This window comes from Corvus hawaiiensis, chromosome 7 (genome assembly GCF_020740725.1).
Source record: "Corvus hawaiiensis isolate bCorHaw1 chromosome 7, bCorHaw1.pri.cur, whole genome shotgun sequence".
NCBI classification, from domain to species: Eukaryota; Metazoa; Chordata; class Aves; order Passeriformes; family Corvidae; genus Corvus; species Corvus hawaiiensis.
This window is the reverse complement of record NC_063219.1, coordinates 37192511-37217510: the sequence shown is the minus strand read 5'-3', so window position 1 is coordinate 37217510 and position 25000 is coordinate 37192511. Positions and strand designations below refer to the sequence as shown.

At 41.5% G+C, this 25000-nt stretch overlaps 1 protein-coding gene across 2 annotated transcripts in view; it reads left to right on the top strand.

Annotated features, from left to right (window-relative positions):
* The window catches only part of ZEB2 (zinc finger E-box binding homeobox 2), a 114262-nt gene that overhangs the window by 85798 nt on the left and 3464 nt on the right, over nucleotides 1-25000 (top strand). For both annotated transcript variants that reach the window (XM_048310366.1, XM_048310365.1), the window contains 6 exons: nucleotides 2335-2406; nucleotides 8697-8885; nucleotides 9581-9795; nucleotides 12291-12399; nucleotides 13250-15219; nucleotides 17210-17390. In XM_048310366.1, coding sequence (XP_048166323.1) covers nucleotides 2335-2406; nucleotides 8697-8885; nucleotides 9581-9795; nucleotides 12291-12399; nucleotides 13250-15219; nucleotides 17210-17390 — 2736 coding nt within the window. The remainder of the gene's footprint in view (nucleotides 1-2334; nucleotides 2407-8696; nucleotides 8886-9580; nucleotides 9796-12290; nucleotides 12400-13249; nucleotides 15220-17209; nucleotides 17391-25000) is intronic.

Below are 25000 nucleotides of genomic sequence, written 5' to 3'. Positions count from 1 at the left end.
GCTAAATGAGAATTAAAATGTACATGAAAAATTGCAGCGTGTACCCCGGTGACCTGCACAAAGCGAGAAGCAGAGCAGAGCCTCCGTGAGCCTTGAATAATTTTTGGGAAGCAACCAGACACTGTAACTTCTCTTTACCACAGAAGAAAATGGCAAGGAGGAAGGAAGTGCAGCAAAAAATCTTGAACATTACCACTATTATGCAAAAAAAAAAGAAAAAAAAGAAAAAAAAAAGCTGTTAACTGTTTTCCCCTTGCTGACTGGGTAGACATGCCCTCAGATGGAAAACTTCTGATACTTGTGACTCCTTGCTACCAGAAATCACATGAGATGATCAAGGAAGAAAATCACAATGGCTATATTTATATCGAAGGCTGAACTTCTCAGAAACACTGTACCTTGATTAAAATTTCTGGGAGGCTGCAATAAAGATATCAGATGTGAGACTAGCACAGCAGATCAATTATCGTAATTGACAACATTTTATTAATACATATTGAACTCCTAAATGTTTTGGACACAAGATAACCCCATGAAAATGATCCTTAGAGAGGCAGAATGCCGGATCTGGGAAAAGAATCAAGGCTGGCTTGTCTGCTGTGCAGTTTAAACAAATATTTTTCATCTGGTCTGCATATTCCATGCTTTTGTACAAATTTAGCATCTGTTTGTACCTGCATATTTTAACTTAAGAGCTTTCATTAATTTTTTTCCTCTTTTTTAAGCTTCAAAGCCATAAACATGTATATTTATACCACAGTATTGTACGCTGGTTGTAAAGCTCTGAATTAAGTCATTCTGTGCTTTAGTTTTGATTAGAATGATACAATTAGAACCTGTTATTCTACCAACTAATTACTTGTAGAATGTGACATCTGAAGAATACTACAAGATTACAAATTTAGGAATGAACTGAGAATGTGCTCTGTTTATATTATTCCCCTATCTTCAGTCAAATCATTGTCATGGAAATGGATTAACACTGGGACAGTCTCTGTCCTCATCAAAATCTTTCTCACAAATAAAAAAGAAAAAAAAAGAGTAATAAGAATTTTAATGCTTCATGTATCAATAAGATTTTAATAGCATGCTTTGATCTCCTTGCCAGTCTATCACTTGATTGGCCGAGCAGCATCCATCTTCCTGAATCATCATCGACTGGTGCTTGTTTCTGGGAAATTCTCTCCTTTTTTTTTAAATTTATTTGGTCATTGTTGAACCACTTCTGGGTGCCTTGTGCCATTTTATTTCTTGCAAGTGCATCTCAGTGAATGATTAAAGCAGATTTTTTCACTTAAATCTCAAGTACCAAATTCTATCACTTAAAAAAAAAAAAGGAGAGGGAGAGGTTGTGTGTTTGTGCATGTCTTCAGATAGAGAAAGGCTGGCATTTAGAAGTTGAAAAGGCGAGAAAGAAACGCTCTGTATATTTTTTTTGCCTGTGAAAACCCTTTGAAGGGTTAAATCTTATCCAGGCTGCATGTGTGAATACCTGTTGCACATGAACTAACAAATTAGCAGCAAGAAACCAAGTTTGACAGGCACTGCCAGGCAGGCTGAAACATCCAGGAAAATAAGTGTTCTCGCCAGTGATGGAGCCTCTTCTAAAAGCTATTTTTACTCACTCTGAATCCCCAGCTTCACAGAAAGTAAACTGATCCATAAAAATACATAGTAAATAATTTTACACATATCATGCTTATTTGCATGTGAATTAACCCAATTTATGGCCATAAAGACAGACTTTGTCAGTGCACAGAAGATGCAAACAAGTAGTAGGGGCAGAGAAGAAGTGCCCACGGTTGAAGATTTGTCACATTTCTGCACCACTCAATATTAATCCTTGCTGTGCCTCAAACGAGGTTAAAATGACGGTGACAGCTCAGATCTGTGTGGCGATAGATAGCGAGGGAGATACAAGCAGTTCTTACATTTTCCTTCTGTATTTGCATTTTCTTCCAGGTATAGATCTCACAGTGTCTGTCAACTGATTATTTCTTTTAAATAAGTAGGAAAAAGAAGAACAAAAAAAATCCCTTTTTCTCACCCAGCTGCATATTAGATTTGATATTGGGGAAAGCCTTTCGTTTACTCTGAAGAAATAGTTCTGTTTTCCACCACTGGCTGTCGTGTTTAAAGTAAATAAGTTCTCGTCCCTTCGGCACTGCTGAACTCATTCAGTTCCCAGAACAAAGCCATTGTGTGGAGGTCCACAACAGCCCTTTTCTCTCCTTCCCCGAGCGGGATCTTCCCCGGCACCGCAGTGTGCTCCCCAGCTCTGTGAGCCGTTCACTACCGTGCCAGTGCTAAAAGTGTGCATGCTTTATTTCACAGAAGAAATGAAGGAAGATTATGACACTATGGGGCCTGAAGCCACAATTCAGACCACCGGAAACAATGGTACAGGTAAGGCCTTGCATGGTGTGAGCACCACTTTTCTTTGGGATCACGTAGAACTAGCTGTGCATGAGGAATGAGAGTGACAAAACTATCTATTTCTTGTTTTCTGTTAAAAGTTTAGGAAATATCAACATAATTCACCTGGTTTTTAATTTCCCTCCCCCAGCTTGATCACGAGAGCACAGTGACCAATTCATGCAGTGAAGAGTCCTTGCTACCCCTCCTGTGTCCAACAACATTTTAGCCTTTAGTTCCTCCTTGTAGCTGCATCCTTGGGAGATAATAGTTCTCAGCAGTGTGAGGAGATGTTATCCCAGCCAGGGTGAACCTTGGATAAAGTAGCTGGGCCAAGATACAGTAGCCTTTTAATGAGAGAAACTGTGCAAAGAGCTTGATAGTGAGGATGGGGTGCACCCTCCTTGGCAGCCTCAGATTCGGGTGGTGCGCAGAGTGAGCTACTTCAGACACTGAAAACATCTTTTCAGCAAGACACACATAAACCCCTTACATAGATACACAGACACACACACTTTAAATGCATATTTATGAGATTATAATGTTTCCGGCTAATCTTTTTTTCCCCCCACTTTGCGCATCGCTTTCTTTCCCTTCTTCTTAGAAATCAATACATTTGGTGGCACAAGAAGTGTGACGGAGATATTTAGCAGGCATCACCTCTGAGCCATCTCTCTTTTTCTGTAGCAAAGCAAACCAGCAAAAGGTTTCTGTTGCTGTTTTCTAATCCAAATGAATTCAGGGGTTTACCATGTTCTTTCCAAAGGCCCCACTCCATCCTCAGCACAGCTGAATGCCATACATCACCCGATGTTTCTTCTGCATTTTGTCACAATTTGAGATGTTGCAGATAGATTTACACAGCTAAAAGGAAGAGTTTTTCTAGCATAAGTACATTTCTATGCATTCCATTATGAAATTTAGTTCATAGGTAATACTCTCCACAAATATTACTGTAAAAGGTGGTACCAAAGTCTCGCAAGGATTTTATTACTCACACTTTCCTAATGTTGGTAACACCCACATAAAACCCCAGTGCTCTTACTAAGCAACACAAGAAATTTACTTTATCATTCTTGAGGGGGAAAATAATAGGAAAATAAAACCGTGTCACTGCTTTCTTCATCCATTAGATTTATTATGCATGAAAGGAGGGTGGCACCGAGGCACATTACGTATGTACTTAATGATGTTGCTGTGCAGAACTGGCTACATACGTACCTCAAAAGCTTATTTTATTTCTAAGAGATGGCAATAAAGTGACAAATTGTGCTTAGCACTAGGAGAAACAGGACTTTAAAAGACATCTGATTCAGAAACAAGACTTGATGATTATCTGAATTACCATTACCAGAGCCTTTGAGGTCCCCTATCAGTCCATGTGACTTCCTTTGTGCATATTTTCCTTACCATAACAGGCCTTGATTCTTTCATGCTTGCAATGTGGTCTGCTTGAAGGGGAAGACTTCATGTCCTCTTAGTCCCTTCCCTTCCAGTATCTGATGGCCTTGCCTTCCAGCTCATCGTCAGCCTCACGAAATCTCTCCGGGGGCCAGGTGCCATGGAGCCCCTCTGCTAACCCTGAGCGGGGTCCATGGGGTGTCCTGCCTCTACTGGGAAAAATGAGGGTTACCCCTACCCAGCTTGATGCACTGCAAACTCATGGCTCAAGGAGTGCTTTGCATTTAGGTGGTCTGCATTTGAAATGCGAGAGCTTCTCTGGGTGTTGCTCCTGGCAATTCCTTCCCCAAATGTCCTGTGCAAGTCCCAGGCTCCTCTTTACTCCAGCTACGATGGGAGGCTTGCTCAAATAATCATCACAAGTTGCCCAGTGCTCTGATAGTGTTTAATACAAATCTTTGTCACTGAGGTGTTCAGAGCCCCTTTCAGTGGAGGTTGATGCCTCGGCAGGTTGGGTAGAACATGTTTCTTTAATTGCTGCAGTCTCCATAGACTCATAAGAGCAAAGCCAGATTACTTAAGCATAATAAATACTCTGATAAATTAAATGCTTATTCCAATCTTTTCACCTTGAGTAGAAGATGCCAGGTGACTGTGAGGACCTGTAGAATCCTTTATGCAGAGTAAAAGCTCCCCTTTGTGCCCAGTGAGGTGCCTCAACCATTATTTGATGAGGAAAGGGAAGAAATCAGTCGCTGAGCTGTTGGAGATCCTTCCTGAGTAGTCTGGGACGTGTTCAAAGTTTTCTTCTTCAGCCTCACTATAGGCTTTGGGCCTGTCTTGAGTGCTTGGCTTGAATTTTTCCCTTCAGATTATAGGGGGATTTAATACTGATGTTCAATAAAGTAGCTGAGGTGAGGCTGAGACTCAACCCAATGAAAAAACTTGGATCAGTGACTCCCTCTTCAGCAAAAGCCATTCAACAGTGACCTTCTGGTCTCCTTAAGCTATTTAGAGCATCCTACAGATTAATATGGGCTCTTCCAGACGGGCTAAGGAAGTCTCTCTCATTCAATACAACATGTCTCCCCCTCTTGACACCAGATCTCGCAGTGCTCCGTGACCTGGGCTGAACACAAAGGCAGGAGATACATTTTCAGACTCACTCACATGCATCTAACCGCCAAGTTTCTGTAGGTGCGTGCTATAGCTGTGGTGCATTTTTAGCATCAAATTCTCTGCAGAATGCCATTAGTAGAGAGAAAGAAAACGAAAAGAAAAGGTCTCCGTTATTAAATTATTCTGCTATTGTCAAAGTGGCCACTTCCTAGTGGTACTTAAAGAGAAATCTTGTTATCCAGACATTAATCAGCTGCATTTTTATAATGAGCCGTGGAGGCTTCAGAGTGAAAAAGCAAAAATGACCATTAGGGTGAAAATCTAAGATTTTGGTCCTGCTAAATGAATTTGTAAATATTTCTGAGGATTTCTGCAATGGGGACTTGAAAAAGTGACGTTTAGCAGAAGAGGTTTTTAAAATGCGAATGAAGAAATTCTTATAGTTTGTTTTATTCTACCTTGTATGGTTATTGCAAGTGGGATGCTTGCAGAGAATAGATTAACAAAATACCTGTAAACAAACAGAAAAATGTTCCTGGTTTCGATTACTAACATCTGACAAAATTCAAGTAAAGATCTCTTAAAATAATTTAAAGAAGGGAAAGAAAAACTTTCAGGGGGAGGAAAACAGAAGTAAAACTTGGCAGGTTGGAGGACAGGCCGTTTTCAGGCTGTAATCTGTGTGTACCAATGGGGGCCTCTCACTTCCTGGCTAATGAAGGCTGTGGTTTTATTAGCTTTGTTTGCGATTAAGGGCAGCTATCACCATCTCGCAGGACGAGTTCCCACACAAAATAACTGGTATCCCAAGCTCCTTGGACCTCTCTCCCACTTTATCTTGAATGGTCCTAAATGCCTCCAAAGATAGCTTTCCTTAATGTGTTTTATTTTTATGTGACACAGCCACATCAGCTTTTGGAACTGAAAATATTTCTGCTCTCCAGGCTCCAATAATTAATTAAAAAAAGACTTATTTGGCAAGGTCACCCACCATAGATCTCACTGAAATTCTTGCCTTGCAGGAGGGGATGAGCAGTGTGTATGCAGTGTCAGCCCACAAGGAGTCTGGGAACATGGCTTTGTGCATGGATAATAAATCAGGGCATGGAGGGGGGAAGCAAGTCTTCCACCAGAAGTTGAGAGAGAAACCGAATGGTTGTCAGATGGGTCTTTTTAGTACCACTGGGTGAGCTTGCAGCCATGTCTGAATTGTCAGTAACCTTGCTGGTGAGAAACCAGACCCACATGATCATCCTTCACTGTTTGTGTTAATCTGCAGCATTGCCACGCTGGTTGTATTGTTTCAGTGAAGGATCTATCAGCTTTTCCACTAAATCCCCTTGTTTTTAGGGGTTTATAATGTAGACATAAACATTTGCTTTAGCTCCTGGATTGCATGCACAAACGTAGAAGCTAAATAATCCCAAGAATTAGGAAGCCAAGGCCAGTAATATTGCAGCAGTCCTCCACAGCCTGTTGGATCAGCCTCCAGATAGACTTGGGGGCAGGAAGGAAGAACCTCATTTAGGTTTGATTTTGGGACGGAAACTCTTAATCTTAACTCAGGCCTTGCTTGATGGCTGGAATCCTAATCCTATAAATGCAATTGCAAAGTCCAAGTGCCCCTAGTTTACCTGGAGGAGAAAAGGGACATGTGGAACCATCCCGTGGAGCCATCCCATTTCTCCTCTCCGGAGAAAAACTCCCCCTCCTTGCTTTACAGGTGGCATTTATTGGCTCATGGTCTAAATTTGGCAAAAATAAACTTGTTTTCCTTGGATTTATTGCTAAGACAAGAGAAGGAGTGGAGCTTGGGTAGTGTTAAGCCAGAGGGTGGATGACCTTGTAATGCTTGGAAGATCTAGGCATAACAGGGGAATAAAAGGTTAGATTTAGAGCATAAAAATTAAAGCTTTAGCTTTTCTTCTGATAAAAACAAAAAGTCCTACACCTACTCTGATGCTCTTGTGCATGAAGTGTACTCAATAACCACCATTTTGTTATATTTCTCTCCTAGAACAAAATGGAGGTAGAGTACTCTGTCTTCTTCTCCACACTCACGCTCCCCTTCTCTAGAAGCTGCTTTATTTTGGGGTTGAAAGACAAGAATTTTTTCTCATGCTAATAACAAATGGTAACAGGAGCCGCAGAAGGACCAAGAGGAACTCTGTGGTGGTGTAGCCATTCCCTACAAAACCACTGTGATAGGAACAGAAGTTTCCTTCCAAAACCAGGGTCCCTTGCCCTGTGCCATTTGGTCACTGTCACTAAAATACTGCAGAACGGTTGAGAAGCTGCTCAGCTCATATGAAAAATAGGGCATATTTGTCTCAGCCAGAGGATTTGATTTTATCGGCTAAAGGGATGAGGTTTACAGAGACGGATATCTACTTTTATCGATGACGCCGAGATCAGCGCTTCAAATCAGGCACTGCAGGCTCCCAGTTGTGCCCCAGTCAGAGGTCATGTCTCGCTTTCACTGCCAGCATCACTGCCTTGCATTTTCTTAGGAAGCTGAGGCAAAGCACTTACCCATTTCTAAACAGCAAGGAGCTGGTTAGTCTCTCATTTCCAGTGGTTACAAACCATAACCCGCTTGATTTCCATGTGTTTACTCCATGTTGCTCCGTGGAATCACTGAGAGCAGAATTGTGCCGTTTAGTATTTTACTTTTACATGTACTCCAGAGTAGTTTATGGTGTTTCCTAATTTTTTTATTTCACCTAAGCAGAAATACATTAAAAATTTAATCAATCATAAGCTGTTATTTTAATTTATGGTCAGTTAAAAACAAGTATCTTTAGTTCCTTGCCACTAGCTGTGTCTTCCAAGACTTATTAATAAAAAAAGAAAAACAATTTAGTGGAAGAAAATCATAATCTCCTTTTTTTTTTCTTTTCTAGTAAAATTATATTATTATTTGTCTATAACTTCACAGAGTTTTAAGGTCTTTCCTGCAAGCAGTGTTCATACATGGAGGAGAAAAGCACATTTTTAGTAACAGGATGTTTTGTTGCTAAGCATGTATTATGTTTCATGGAGATTGCATGGATTGTAAAAAATTGAGGTTCCATTTAAAGAAAAGATGGAAAACTCTTGTATGGACTGTCAGAGTGGTTTTGGGCTTGATGACCCTGTTATGGTCTAAACCATGTGGTTCTATTGCAGAAATCATGAAGCAATAAGTTTCTAAAACTACCTATTCTCCTATTATAAGTTAATTTTTCAGGGAGGAAAGAAAAAGGGGGAAGATGTGAGAAATTTTCTTCTTGTGCCTGACGAAGAGCAGCCTGAGGCAGGACCTGTCTCAGAAAAGTTTGGTCTTTTAGTACCTGCAGCTACCATCTCCCACATGAGGACTGTCTCGGGGTCTGCATGATCCAGGGGCAGCTGAGCTCAGTCCTGTAGGTTGAGCTGGGCTCATGCCAAAAGTTGTGGGACCCCCAGGAGCCCCATGAAGATTGTTCAGGTTCCAGCAATGAAAGATTACCTGCATTACCCAAGCCTCATAAACTTCTCCTGCTGCCCTGTAGAGCCTCTGCTCTCATTTATTTAACTGCCCTTACTTCCATCCACGCTGGTGGAAAGCCCACATTAATTTTATTGGGAGCTAGAGCAAGGCCGACGAGAGCAAGGATCCAGCTGCAGCCCCAGCCTTGTAGCTCCAGTATATCTGCTCAACCTGTAACGTTGCTGACCGGCCCAAGCTCTCTGGGATGATACACTCAACCACCCTTTCTTTTCTCCTTCTCTCATTTCAGTTAAGAATGCAAATTGCACGTCGGACTTTGAGGAATATTTTGCCAAAAGGAAACTGGAGGAAGGAGATGGGCATGCAGTCAGCATAGCAGAGTACCTGCAGCGCAGCGACACAGCCATTATTTACCCTGAAGCCCCCGAGGAACTGTCTCGCCTTGGCACTCCAGAGGCCAATGGGCAAGAAGAAAATGGTGAGGCTGTAATTCATTTTTAGCCAGTATCCTGACCTCGTGCAGCTGTTGCAATTATAAATGCACTACATGCCTGGGTGTTTACCTTAAAAATTGAAGAACAGCTGCAGTGGCATGGAATTTCATGAGCAAAGATTGGGGCTGTAATTTCAGTGTATTGTGATTTTTTAGTCAGCACATTTGTATTATTCGGTGGGTGAACTATAGAGCTGAATTTAAACAGGAGAAAGGCTGCTGCTCTACTTGGGAGTTTGAGAAGTTTTAATAGAGTTTAAATGCAACAAAAGACAGAGTAGCCAGCCTATTGCTCTCCAATGCCTTGATAAATAATTGGAGAAGAGTCAGTAGGAAGGATTCGGTCAATGGCATAAGTAACGTAATGAGCTGGGGCTGGAATGCAAATTGCCAATTGATCAGGAAAAGTATTTCTTAGTTTTCCAGCCAGCCAGGTCTGCGGGAGGAGTGATGCCCATAATTAATTTCCCGGCGGGGTCCAGAGCGGGCCCTGCGAGTCTGCCGTGGGCGTGCGCGGGTGCCGGTGCCTCCCGCTGCCGGTTGGAAGCGCCGTCCCTCCCTCCCGGGCAGCAGATTGCGGCGATTCCTCTCATACCATCCCGGGCAATCAGCCCATGAGCTGCCATTGATTTGCTGACCTTTTGGCCTGCCTCTCTTTCCCCCCCCATCCCGGGGCGCAGACCTGCCACCTGGAACTCCAGATGCCTTCGCCCAACTGCTGACCTGCCCCTACTGCGACCGGGGCTACAAGCGCCTGACGTCCCTCAAGGAGCACATCAAGTACCGCCACGAGAAGAACGAGGAGAACTTCTCGTGCCCTCTCTGTAACTACACGTTTGCCTACCGCACCCAGCTCGAGCGGCATATGGTGACACACAAGCCAGGGACAGATCAGGTGGGGGGCTGGTTTTAAGTGATTTCTTTCTGTAATAACCCCTTAGAGAAACGATATTGCTTTGATTGGCAATCATTATTAATTTTTCATGGCATTTTGAAGATGCAGATCTTTTAATGGTAATAGCTTTAATTGAGGTCTAAATGATTTTTTGATGGTCTCTTCTAATATGATTTAATAGTCTTATGTTCACGATCGAATGAGTGTGTTAATTTCTAATTTAGAAATTTTATTTGCACTTTAACTTGACTTTAGTTTCGTTTTTATGTTCCTCAAAAAGTGAATGAAACTGTAGCATTTTAATTATACATTATTAAACATCTCAGCAATTTTAATTCCATTTTTCACCTAGTTTTACTTTGCAGTGTTGCAAATAGGAGCTCCAAGACATACTAAAAGATCCACTAATATTTTTTCATTACTTTTTGAGTAACCTTTTCAATCACATGAAATTATGCATATTTTGTATAATCGTTTGTTAGACATAATTACACATTTTGAGAAGAACTCTTCCGACAGTACATATAGGCTATCATTTGTGATTGTGCCACTAGAATTGGGCATTGCTCTCATTTGTATAGCCCGGCAGCATATCTGCAATAAATCAAAGCCCTTTTTTCCTCGATGGGGTACGTGTAATATTATATCAGCGCCGCATTTAAGGAAATGCTGTGTGTCTCAAACAGGTGACTGAGCTTCCCTAGTGCTCCTAGATGGGCTGGCGATAGACCTGCGCCACAAAATTCTTTACACACGAGCAGAAAAACTGCTCCACGCTGGAGGATTACTTCTGAAAACCCATCTTAAGGAGGGCTGTAATGGAAACTCAAATGGCGTGGTTAAAAGTTGAATAAATAGATGTGTGCATTGTGTCAAATTATAGAGGCTTTATGCCATATTTCTTTTTCTTCAAAACCTGAAAATCACAATCAGCTGGATTTCTCTTGGTAGGTTTTTGTCAGCATAAGGTAAATTCAGTTAGGCAAACACACATCTTCCTAATCACACGACTTTTGCAATTAGCATTTTTAAGAGAACTGTATCTTTCGCTTGATCTTAAATCAATATAAATGGCTCCAGAGCGCGCTCTCCTATTCTTTCCTTCCTGTGGCTTCCCAGTAGACAAACACATTTTCCCATATATATTTTTCCTAACCTGATCCACTGTAAGGTTCTTCCTTTTGCCTCGTATCATTAAAAACACCAGGGGAGGGAACAAAACCCGCCTGGATATTTATCCAACGTAACTGCCTGAAATTTCACATGCAAGAGTGCGCTGGTACTGGCGCATTATGAATGGTAGCTTTGGTGTTGAAAAGTCCCCTCATTTGCTCATGGCATTTACAATTAGTAAATTAAAATGATTGTATCATATTAACAGTGGCACAACTAAAGTTTATAGTAGTCCTTGGAGGGCGATGGGGGGAGACAAAACAGCTGTTGCTGTTTGTTTATGCAACTCAGCAACATATGAGCGCGGGTCCCTCAATGGCGCGCGGCGGGCTGGGCTCTGCTTGATCTTTGAAGGTTGCTGCTGTTTGAACAAACCTCCCTGTGTCCCATGTAACACCATCTGTCTCGCCAGGAATGTGGGAAGAGGCAGCACACCCTCGCAGTTGTCATACCGTTTCGGCGCTGCCTTTTTTTTTTTTTCTCTTCTTTTTTCCCCCCCCTTTTTCCCCCCCTCCCTGCTCCTGCAAAAGGCTTTTGTATCGTGGTTGCTTGCAAAAGGCTGACCTTCTACCTTGAGCATCCAAAGTGGTTGGCTACATGATTATCAAGATAATAATTATTTTTTAATTAATTATTTTTTTTCTCTCAAAATTCAAAGTCATGGGGCTTTCCTTGCTTGTTGCAAAAAGGTCAGCTGCCTTTGATTATATCTTTACACCACTTTTAACTTTCAACTTTCTCTCACCCCTCAGAAGAGCACCAGGAGAAAACACGGCACGAAAGGTAGCTCAAGTCTTTCCTGCTGCTCTGTGATTTTAAAAAATATTTCCAGCAGCAGCTTATGCCGAAGACGCAATCTGTCCTGCTTGATAATGAATTAAATCTTACACAAAATGCCACTAACGACAGTGTTTCTCTCTTTACTCCACATGCAGTAAACAGAATTTTTAAACAAGCCGAGTCCCACATGTTCAGAATCTGCTAGGAATATTAAGAGCCACAAATCTACTTATAAAACTGTTTCTCTCATTGTAAGATACCTTAAAGCAACACATTTCTGATGAGAGACTTAGGAAATAATTCCAAAGCAAATATCGAATGCTCATGTGAAAGTACTTTCTCATTTGTTTCGGTTTACTGCCAACATTTTGATTTTTATTGCAACACTGATGAGACAAATAAATGTACATGCAGACCTTTTGGTCCGCTTGATGAATTCAGAGCCACATTAATTCAATTTTTGTTTTTTAAGCTTGAAATTCATGGTTTCTCTTGCATAAAATTCATGTTGGTATCTCTTTTTTTCCTTCTTTTCCTCCCAGCACCAAATGCTGACCCAAGGAGCAGGGAATCGCAAGTTCAAATGCACTGAGTGTGGCAAGGCCTTCAAATATAAACACCATCTGAAGGAACACCTGCGAATTCACAGTGGTGAGTAGCGGAGGTGCTGGTGTGCTCATTTGCATTTTGTTTAATTAGCTGAGTTTTAAAGACTGCTTAAAATTTACACAGTTCTGCTTCTGGCTTCTTGGAGCTACTAAGGTATTTCATAAGTGATATCTGAGTCATCCTCATTTATCATGCTGTTAATACCACGGTCTTGCTGAAAGATTTGGAAATACTAAAGCTTCCTGCAAATAATATAGATTGTTTGGCAATTTGAGCTCAGAAGCGTTCATTCATGGCTGTGCAGTGGGAATCTGAAGAGTCCATTATATTTTCCAAAATAAAAAGTCCCCCCGAGTGAAATACAACTCATATTCTCAGATAACAAGTAACTGCCAAGTGTCTCAGATTGAATGACTTGGGCATTTTGGCTCTCCTACTTGATGCAGAATTCAGCACACAAAATGTCACCAGGCTCTGCCCTGGCACAAACTGATGTGGATGTTCTAACATCAGGACTCAGTTTCTCATATTCAGTGAAAATTCCATTCTTTGGGCGTAAAAAAAAAGAAACAAATCAAATTTGAACAGTCTTGATTTGATTTGATTCCCTTCCCCTCAGGGTACTTACCTGTGACTTGCCCTAGTCAGTCTGGAGCCAATCTCCCACCTTGATGGCTGTTGCCACCTGGAGACCTCGGGTCCAAACTGACCTCAAAACCTGTAGAAAGAGGAGGGTAAAGCAGTGGTGGTGTGCGGTCATATTCATAGAATTAATATTTCCCTCACTATTAATCACTGTATACACAGGCAATCAGTTAGATATCGAATATAATCTCTTGCAATTATAGCAGCAAGAATGATAACTAACATTTGGTTTTAATTATCATTTTAGGTGAAAAACCGTATGAGTGTCCCAACTGCAAGAAACGTTTCTCCCATTCTGGCTCCTACAGTTCGCACATCAGCAGCAAGAAGTGTATTGGTTTAATCTCTGTAAACGGCAGAATGAGAAACAACATCAAGACGGGTTCTTCTCCTAATTCTGTATCTTCCTCTCCTACTAATTCAGCCATCACACAGCTGAGAAACAAGCTGGAGAATGGCAAACCACTTAGTATGTCTGAGCAAACAGGCCTACTGAAAATTAAAACAGAACCACTAGATTTCAATGAGTACAAGGTTCTTATGGCCTCACATGGGTTTAGTGCAACTAGTCCTTTTATGAATGGTGGACTTGGAGCAACCAGCCCCTTAGGAGTTCACGCGTCTGCTCAAAGTCCAATGCAGCACTTAGGTGTAGGGATGGAAGCACCGTTGCTCGGGTTTCCTGCGGTAGGCAGCAATTTAAGCGAGGTGCAGAAGGTCCTACAGATTGTGGACAATACGGTTTCCAGGCAGAAAATGGACTGCAAGGCTGAAGAGATCTCCAAGTTGAAGGTTTACCATATGAAGGATTCATGCTCTCAAGCCGAGGAACAAGGAGTTACCTCCCCCAATATTCCCTCCGTGGGTCTTCCAGTAGTAAGTCATAATGGTGCCACTAAAAGTATTATTGACTATACATTAGAGAAAGTTAATGAAGCCAAAGCTTGCCTCCAGAGCTTGACCACAGACTCAAGGAGGCAGCTCAATAACATTAAAAAAGAGAAGCTGCGAACCCTAATAGACCTGGTAACTGAAGACAAGATGATAGAGAACCACAACGTATCCACTCCATTTTCATGCCAGTTCTGTAAAGAAAGCTTTCCTGGTCCCATTCCGTTGCATCAGCATGAGCGTTACCTGTGTAAAATGAACGAAGAAATCAAGGCAGTCCTTCAGCCTCACGAGAACATGGTTCCCAACAAACCTGGAGTGTTTGATAAGCAAACCCTCTTGCTGTCATCAGTACTTTCTGAGAAAGGAATGACTAGCCCCATCAACCCATATAAGGACCACATGTCTGTACTTAAAGCATATTATGCTATGAATATGGAACCCAACTCTGATGAACTACTGAAAATTTCCATTGCTGTTGGCCTTCCTCAGGAATTTGTGAAGGAATGGTTTGAACAAAGAAAAGTCTACCAGTATTCAAGTTCCAGGTCACCATCACTGGAAAGGGCCAGTGCCAAGGTGGCGCTGGCTGCCACCAACAACACTCCCACTAAAGACTCTTTGTCAGCCAGATCTCCAATAAAGCCTGTGGACTCTATAACTTCACCATCTATAGCTGAACTCCATAACAGTGTTACTAATTGTGATACTCCTCTCAGGCTAACAAAACCTCCTCATTTTACCAATATTAAGCCAGTTGATAAATTGGACCACTCTAGGAGCAATACTCCTTCTCCTTTAAATCTTTCTTCCACATCTTCTAAAAACTCCCACAGTAGTTCTTACACTCCAAACAGTTTCTCTTCTGAGGAGCTTCAGGCTGAGCCATTGGACTTGTCTTTACCAAAACAAATGAAGGAGCCCAAAAGTATTATAGCCACAAAGAACAAAACAAAATCTAATAGTGTAAATTTAGAACACAATAGTGTTTCTTCATCATCTGAAAACTCAGATGAGCCACTGAACTTGACATTTATCAAAAAGGAGTTTTCTAATTCAAATAATCTGGATAAAAGCACTAACCCAGTATTTGGTATGAACCCATTTAGTGCCAAACCTTTATACACAACACTTCCACCACAGAGCGCATTTCCTCCAGCCACTTTTATGCCACCAGTCCAGACCAGTATTCCTGGGCTGCGACCATACCCAGGATTAGATCAGATGAGCTTCCTACCACATATGGCCTATACCTACCCAACTGGAGCAGCTACTTTTGCCGATATGCAGCAAAGGAGAAAGTACCAGCGGAAACAAGGATTTCAGGTAAAAAGTTTCAACAGTTTTTTCCTTTGAAAGGCTAGAATTTAGTATTTTGTGATATGTCCTCTTACAGAAGAAAAAGCTCAAAGCTATAATCAACACTTCCAACAAAATTAGCAGAGTTTATTTAAGTCTGAACTTGGAAAGATGTGGTGCAGTAGGAAAATAAACTGCAGTTAACTTGAGTGCCTCTACTTGGCAGAAGCAGTACCAATTACTTTGAATATTATTTGGCATAATGACCTTTATTCTGTTAAGAGTTTAGCCATTTATCATTAGATTTGTATAGTAATACAGTAATAATAATAATAATAATAATAATATCCATGAAAAATCGTATACTAGAGAAAAAAAAAAGGAAACTTTGTAGGGAAATTGATCTTTTCAGGGCATAGCTACATTTCACCAAAGAGAAAAGGAGCAGTGGGAGACCCCTTGGGAGGCACCTGCCAAACTTGGATACAAAGTTGTATCCCTCTAAGCAGATGTCCATACAGCCTCATAGACACTAATCCATTGAAAGCCTTCTGAGCTTCCTTCTCCGTATTTTGGGGGGATTGTTCACCCACCATTCATGGGAAAGTTGTCCTCTCTTCTCACGAATGTCTGGGGGATGAGAAATGTTGACCCAAAGCCCCTTCCCTCGGGCCACCTACTGCACTTCCCAGACTCCTAGTCCTCTAATCCTGCCAGTCATCTGGAACAGCTTTGAAAAAACCCCAGAGATTAAATGAAATTATTTGGAGAGGTAGCAGCCAGCCCTTAATCGCAAAGTCTTTCCCTGGACATGTAATCTGGGTCAGCACTTCTTTGTGCCCAGGTACAATGCTGAGTCCTTCCCTCGGGTTGTCCCAGAGACAACATGGGTGTAGCAAAGGATTTTGTGCCTTGCATGCCTGCAGTGAAGAGCAGCTCCACAGAAGTCTTGTACATTTATAGCCTTTTGCTGGGTGTATTCAGATACAATGTACAGAGTTTAGTTAAATGAGATTAACTGATTATAGATTAATAATTTTTTCTTACATTTGCGCCTGTTCCCCTATGTCCTATTACCGTCTATTAGTAATTTTACTGACTAGTAAATGTTTTATAGTTTCAAATGTGAAAATCAGGTATGGTTTTACATTACAGACTGTAATCCCTCTTTGCACAATAGGAGCATAAATAGCACTGCACCTCCATAACAGCTGTTCCACTATTCCAATTTACAGTACATCTGCCCTCTTTGTAAATGTATTTAAGCGTATTTAATCTTCTCTAATATTAATTAGTGCAAAACTAGTCTAAGAAAACTGAACTGTGTGATAGCAAATGGAAATGTATGTTATCATGCAAGTTTGCACTCTCTTTGGATCAAGACAAAATAAATATCAAGAAATTTAATAATTTACTGATCCACATTCATTATTGCTTAATGCTGAAGGCTGTTTTAACATAGATAGAACATTGATAAAAAGTGTTATTAATATTCCCTATTTCAAATTACAAAATTAAATATAAAAATATAGCTTGAGGCCTTTAGTCGGGAGACATACATTTAAATGGATTGCATAATAATAACATTTGTACCTAAATATAAAATTCAATTAAAACCTTTCTACAGACACAGAACGTATCTAAATTTTGGAGTTTTGAAAGGAATGATCCCTTAGCTGTTGCTTACTTTTACCTCTGTAAAATATTACAATACCTTTTGCTGGCCATGAAGAGCCTCCCCTTCACATTTTCTTGGAAATATTTAGTGCTGATATGGTAAATACTGTCGGTTTGTGCAAACCATATTACTACAGAGTGCTCAAAGACAGAAAGTTGGTTTGAGGCATAGAAATAGAAGGCTCCTCATTATTTCCATATTTTCCATCAGCTTTAGTTTCATTATTCATATTCCTAAGCTAAGAGGGACCACCGAGGCGTGATTTTAACTTCCCTGGGATTGTTGGTGGGCAGGATTGGTGGTGAAAGCAGCTGTTGCTGATGAGTGGTTCCCTCACAGGGAGAATTGCTTGATGGAACCCCAGACTACATGTCCGGCCTAGACGACATGACGGACTCCGATTCCTGTCTGTCCCGAAAGAAGATCAAGAAGACAGAAAGTGGCATGTACGCGTGTGACTTATGTGACAAGACATTCCAGAAGAGCAGTTCCCTGCTGCGACACAAATACGAGCACACAGGTAGGGCAGCCGCGCACGCCGAGGGCAGGATTGAGGGTCATGCTGTGTTCTTCACAGTCTTTCATGAGTACATTTGTGCAGGTGCTGAGGCTTTCAAAAGATTATTTTGCTCCCTTCCACTTACTTGTTTAATTTTTCTTGATGGTTACTGCTTGACGAAGGACAGTTGGGTACAAGGGGGTGAATGTTGGTAGGTGCTGTGTGAGATTTCACGCAGATTGTGATGGAAGTTGTGGTAATCAGCGTCTCCCAGGGCAAGCCCTCTTGAAATGAGACAGGCCCTAGCACTCAGAAACAACTGCAACTTGGTCAACACAAAGTCCGGCATGGGAAGGAAGAGTTACAGTGTATTTCTGGTTTCTTAAGCACTCTCTGACCCTGCTCCATTTAATCCAATAAGAAAACTTCCACTGACGCTAGCAGCATGAGAGCTGGCTCTGGCCAAGTTATCTGAAAGTCAACCGTTCAGGGGGATTCCTCTCACTGTGATTTTGCACACCAGCAGCACAAGCAGGTTGCAGTTCACTTTTTCACTTCCCAGTTAATGCCCAGGGAAGGTTCCTTCCTTTCCTGAGCAGGAAGTGATTTTTGTCTAGTTCAAGGAAGATTGCCAAAGCTCACCACGCACTGTCAGCTTAAAAAATACTTAGGTTTGAAAAAGATCTTCCATCACACCTATGCTGGCCATGGTTCCCCTTACAGACAGTGCTCCCTTCCCCACCGTCAGCCAGGACAGCTCTCTGAGGGCCACAAATCGGCTCAGCATGTTTCAGCTAGGAGAAAATGGGACCGGAGCTTCCCAAATAATAGAGATATCAAGTTATATTGGACAAAGGGAATGTGAATTATCATCTGAATTATTGTGCAGCAGGACGTAAACCAAACTCCAACTTCCTAGCGTTAGAGAAAAAGTTTACTCAGGAGGAAACTTTCCTTAACTTTGAAAGTTGAGTCCCGTTTCAGGAAATGAAGCAAGTCACATCATCCTTCAGTCTCACCATGTGAGGGTAAAAACCTTATACCTCTCTATTAATACATCTTCCAGGCCCCACATAACCCTTTGGCTTTTCACAGATGAAAAATTTACAATTCAGAAGTGGACTGTGCCTTTAAAACAAAACACTTTACTTTGTTATTTTTCCTCCTTATACTTTCCTTCCAAATTTTAAGCTAATCCCACAAAGGAAAATACAAAAGGAAGTTAAAATACACGTGGGATTAGGAAAGAAAATTAAAAGCAACATTTTGGACTAGATCAGCCAGTTCATTGGTGGAATGTGCTTCCCACTACATTATTCAGATCAAATTGTTTATTCAGTAGAAGAAGCTTTGAAGGCTTTACGTCCCTGCACCTTTCCTCTCCTGAATGATTTTATTACAGCCATCTGCAAACATTATGGTTTACTACACTACTACTGTAAAGCTCTTATGTTAGAACTGGCCTTCATATATATCAGGATCTGGACATATGGTTGAATCCCATAAAGTTGGTAGTCCATAAGGTCGACAGACATATGGTTGAAAGGCTGAAAATTTGACAAGCTGAAATGTGTGCAATCACCTTGATTTGCAAAATAAACTGCATTTGTAATAGCAAAAATATGTTATGGTCTTGAAGTAGCATGGGAACCTACTGCCTAGAAAAATGCCACACAGCTGCAATGCAGGAACTCTTCTCCTGCTTCTTTCCTCTGTCCCTTTTGGCTTCTCAACTTCATGTCCATCAATTTTATGGGACTCAGCCTTATGATCCAGAACATGTATAGGGTGTCAGATTTAATATGCTAGAACTACAGCACATCATCAGGCTGGAGCCTGGCATTTAGGGACAGGAAGGATGATCTTGTGGCAGAGGCACTGGCAGTGAGAGCACTACACTCTCCCCTGCCTCGCCACAGACTTCCTCTGTGAATTAAAGCAAATTGCTTCAGCTTTCTCTCACCCTCACCCATCTTTGAAACATGGGGAAACGATACCAGCCCGCCTCTCTGGGGTGTTGTAAATATTAATTCATTAAATCCTGCAATGGAGCTCACTGGATAAAGTGGGAAGTGCTATTATCAAGGATGCATTTTCTTTTATGGAGCTGATGCCTTCAAATAAATACCTACTTTTATTCTCTTAATCTTGTCTAGCCTCTGTTTTCAGGTAGCCACTTCAAGGCATCAGTTCCTTGGTGCATCACGCTAGTGCTTGAGTGGTTGGGAGCTCTGAAGGGCTTGCTTGGGCCAGCCCCAAGACCTGATGCGCAGCTTTCAGGAGGCACACAGCACTGGCATCCTGGCTAATGGCTCAGGTGCATCTTAAGTGAATTTCAAATTAATTTGATAGTTTCAGGCAGAGCTTGTAATTGCATTAATAACGTAGGTGTGAAACTGCAGTCCGTGTTCAGTGGAAGGAACCGAATTCAAAGTAACACCCTCTTCTGCCTTTGGGGTCATTGTAAGAGCAAGCCCAGATTTTTCAACCCACTTCTTGAAACCTAAAAAAGAGAAAAAAACTTTTATTCTGAGAGTGTTCCTGTTTTCTGAGCAGCTGATCATGACCCTTTGTAGCTTCATTAAAAACATGTTTTAGGAGGAATTGGAATGCTTCCTGTCTTTCCTGGAGAAGCACAAATGATGGATGCTGTTTATACCAATCTCCTTTTTTCTGTGTAAAAAATATATGTATTTTACTAGGACTTTGGGACAATCAGATTTTTATTTTTCACCCCTTCTCAAGGTCCATGTACCTATTAAAGCCAGTGATAGAAAAAGGGTTAAAAGAGTCAGACAGAGGCCCCTAAAATCTTATCACAGAGAAATTATTTGAAGCACAACATTGGCAGGTAAAATTACATAAGCTGCCTGAATCATTGTTTATTGTTAATCAAGTGTTGTGTTGTGCAGCTGAGTTTCCCTGCCAGGGCAAGAAGAATGGGATTTAGCCAGTTCTTTTTGTCAACCCAAAAACTTTTGGTAGGACCATGTGTCCAGCTGCAGGACAAAGAGCTCTCTGATTACCTCTGTGCACCATGCCTGCCACAGCTGGAGAAGAGTAGAAAAAGGGCCCTGAATTTCACAATCCATAGTTTTTAATTTGTGCAGTATTGGTGGTATTCTGTAATATCTTTCAGCTTCATGGGGAGAAGGAAAATTTATTGTGTTACTGCAATGAGTGAATTGCATTGGTTCTGGCTCATCTGAAATTTAGTGTAGAGGCCACTGTTTGTTGCAGAACCAAATTCTGACAAGTTAATTTTGGTATGCCATTGAATTTTGAGAGAAGTTATGTGTCCCTCTTAGAGTCTGAGCTTCACAAGGCCCTATTTCCTTAAAGTCAGGGGATGCAGCACTGTAATTAGGGGGCAGAGCATGGCAGGTAGCACAGGCATTCAGTTCCCACATGATTTTCCTGTGGAGTCTTACGGACTCATCCTAATTTGGTCGGGCTGAAATTAGTTGAGCCAATATGGGATGTGTCTAATCTCAGATTTTTCCAAGCTGCTTAGCACAAGGTTTAAGACACTTTCCTGATGAAAGGGGAAGAAGGTGGTTGCCTTCATGGCAAACCATTGGTGCTTTGGTGAGCAAAATAATCTTTGTGCTGCCAACAAGGAGGGAAACCAGGAGTGGATGAGTGAACAGAAGAGCAACCAGAAGGGAGTGTCTAGAAGTAGAGAAATATCCTGGCTCCTGGTCCAGTGATTGAGGAGTAAGATGAAGGTTAGTGTTTGTCCTGCCCTCGCCAATGCCTGTGTCTGCCGCACACCAGCTTTGTTGTAGCTTCACAGGGGAACTCTCAGCGTGCCTGCTCCGCAACAAAAGCTGGAACCAGTTTTTCAGAATCCTACCTAGAAATTTAAAATCCTTTCATTGTTGTTCTATATTACATCATATTCTATTTTATTACTTGTGTGGGCTGTTGAGGGCCTCATAGCTGTGCTAGGGCTTTCATCCTTTCCTTTTCCACTGTATATTTTATTAAGACCTCTTTTTTATTTTTGTAGCTTTCATGCTGATGCAAGCACTAGTTTTATTTCCAGATTGATTCTGTAAACTAAATATTGTTCTTGAGCCTGGTAGCAAATCAGCTCTCTCTGGCTAGTATTTTGAATTCCCAGCTTGGGAGTTTTCTTTATTTAGAGCTTGATTCATAAAAAATTTACATGCTATTTAAAGGGTTTTTTTTCTTGCTTTACTCTGATACAAGTTTAGAATTCCCCATTTTACACTCAAATAAAGAAACAAAAAGGATATATTCTATGTTTGTGTCGGCAGACAAGGTCTCCTATTGAAAATTGAACAGGTGCAGCTTAGGCAATTATATATAAATTGCATTTATCTTGCACCTTTGACCGCTTTGCTATGCTCTGGCCAGTAATCCATCTCCATTGGGACTACATCTAACATCCAAACCCCTGAGCAGCTTCAAAAGAACTGCCTTTAAAAAAAATAAAAACAAACTGTCACAAAAATATTTCCTTCTTTCTTCCGAAGAGTGGGATTTCTGTTTGGCCCCCTCCCACGCAAAAGAGACCCACTTGCCTTAGGCAAAGGATGGGTGATATTTAGTCTGGGACCAGTGACAGCTTGTGATCTGATGTCTTGTGACTTTTATACCCCTGCAAATGGGAAATGCACAGCTTTTCAGTCAAAGACTTTTAGCCCAGGAAGATTGAGAGATACTTACTGTCAGAGATTTTGTTGTTGTTGTCTTGTTTTAACAGAAATGCAATTTTAGAGGCTTTGCAAACAGGTTAGTTATAATTTTCCCTCTGTAGATTGAGCATGGGCCCCCATGGGAACCTGTGTTTTGCAATGACAAAGAAAGAGGCCCAAACATTTCCTCTAGATATTAGAGAGAGATTTCTCACTTAATTTCATTGCAAAATGTGTCATCTACATCACTCATCCATCTGACGAAACACAAGTGTTTCATGAGCCCTTCTGTGAGCTTCCTTGGGTCCATCTCTCTTAGCTCTGTCCCCCATGGATGACACAGGGGATCTCGGATGGGATTGGATACAACCTGTGGGGTGGAATGTCAAATTTGCTTCCTTTTGACTTACCTCTACTCCAACGATGTTATGAGTGTTGTGACATTGCATGACAGTGCTCTAGGACAAGGTGATGGCTTCAAAATGAACAAGAGTGAGTTTAGATATTAGGATTTTAGATATTAGGGAGATATTATTAGATATTAGGGAGATATCATTAGATATTAGGAAGAAATTCTTCACTGTGAGGGTGGTGAGGCTCTGGCCAGGTTGGACGGGGCTTGGAGCAACCTGGGATAGTGGAAGGTGTCCCTGCCTATGGCAGGGGGTGGAATGAGATGAGCTTTAAGGTCTCTTCCAATCCAAACCAGTCTGGGATCCTGTGGTTTCCTAAAGTTGTAGGTCATCCTCATCCACCTACAATTATCCCCCTCCCCAGCGTAAAATACCTGAGTCCAGCTTTGTTTTATGACCTACTAACACATTGTAGGGATTAAACACTCCTTTTAAACGGCTGAAATATTGGGTTTTGCACATGAGGGGAAGAAAATAATTCTTCTGCAAATGTTCGGAAACCTGATACATTTAAAAACATATTTCAATTAGTGTTGTAACAGCTGCACACTGAGCACTGCTAAGGTATGTTGTGTGGTGTCTGAACAAAGAACTTAGCCCAAGCTGTCAGGTTCCCTCAGATCAAAACTGAGGCCTTGATATGGATGTGGTAGACTAAATAGCTCTAGCACTGCCTTTTTAGTACTAACATAAATTAATATGAAAATATGAAGTATTTTAATCTATTCATTTCTAAATTAATTTATAAAATATGCATGATTCCCTGCCAGGCTACATCTGTGTATGGCACGAATGCCACATGCAAGGGGTGAGCAACACAGGCAAAGACTGAGGGATGAGCACATCACCCAGCCTTTGGAAGGGTGGGTGGAGGCAAGTCTGGATGAGAAGCAGTGGTGGTGGTTGACTTCTGTTTCAGGAAAGGAAAAGTTCTGGGAGCTGGATGGAGCACAACTGTGGGGCGAGAATCATAGATAGAATGGTTTTGGGTTGTAAGGGATCATTAAAGTCATCTAGTCCCTGCAATATCCAGGGAAATCTTCAGCTAGACAAGGCTGCTCAGGGCCCCCTCCAATCTGACCTCAAATGTTTCCAGGGATGGGACAGAGAAGGGTGTAGTGGGCATCAGATGTAGTGTGCATCAAAAAAAATCAGGGAATTCGAAGTAATGGAAAACTGACTGTGGAGAAGTGGAACAAGACAAGGGTTGGGCTTGTTGATGTTAGGGAAAAGTAAGTCAGAGGCAGGGTCTGAGACAATGTGGGCAGTTCAGTGAGGAGGACACTGAAAAGATGCCGAGAAAAAGCAGATAGGCTGTGAGGAACAAAAAAAATAAACAAAATTAGCAATTACGGAGGTATTAGTGAGGGGTCATCAGTGTGTTGCTCTGAGGGTAATCAACAGGACAACTGGGTCATGGCAGAGGTTCATCCCATTGGGTGTTGGTAGCAGTGGGAAAGCTCCCACCTCATCCTTGAGGGTTTTCCACTGGCAGTGTTGGGGTTTGAGAGCGCTTAGGCTGAGAGTGCTTTGGGATTTTAAGCTGATTTGAGTAAGTGACTTGATCGTGCTTAAATCTCCTGAGCTAAGACTCTGGGATTTCCCCTTAGTGGCTAAACTTGTGCCCTGAATCGCAGGTAGCTGACTCCAGCTCTGGATTTGGTGCACCCCTAGGTCAAGGCTGGAGGTTCAAAGCCAAAATACATTTATAGCTCAAAGCCCAGCGTTTTCTTTGAGTTTGACTTTTAACCAACAGGTTAAATTGGCAGAAATGCAGATTTAGGAAATAGCTCACACAAGTAAGTCTGCTATAATTCAATATAATATCAAGTTTGAATTTTCAATTTTATTATAGAGGGAAATAAAGGAAAAAAAAGAAACCTTGTATGTGTGCAGGCCTAGGAAACTCTTACAAAAAATTGCAGTCTGAGCCCTAATTTCCAGGCATCTACTAGTTTCCCTGTCACTTGGGTTACTTTAGCTGTGGTTTCTCCTGTATTTTCCTTGCTGCCAGATCTCCTCGTCATTTCATAACACAATTTTGGCTTCCTTGAGGATTCGTTAATCACACCTTATTAAATGTGAACTTTCACAGTGGGACTTGAAGGTAGCTGTGACTGGATTGAAAAAAAAATTAGCATAGTCCTTGGTATTCATTCTTAACAACTTTGCTATGAAAGTGGAGTTTTTTCTGTGCCTGACTTTCCGTGCTCTCATGTCCTGGGGAAAAAAAGCAGATCAGGTTCATAAGGGAGCAGCTTGAGTTTTCCTGGAAGTTGAGATCCTTCAGTGGTCTGAAAGCATTTATAATTTTTCCTGATGGATTTCCTTCCATGCTGGTGCTTCCTAGCCCTTTGCTCTTGGCTGGCACTCCACTGTACTCATCCTCTCCCTGCTTTTGCTTCTTTAAAATTAAAGAAACACCACACTTTCACAACTGACAGGATGGGAGGGCTCTGGTGTGAAGTTTATTCCTGTTCTGGTCACATGCTTCATGAGCTAAGTATGATAAATACGCTCGAGGAATCAGGCCAGTTCACTAATAAGTTCCTAA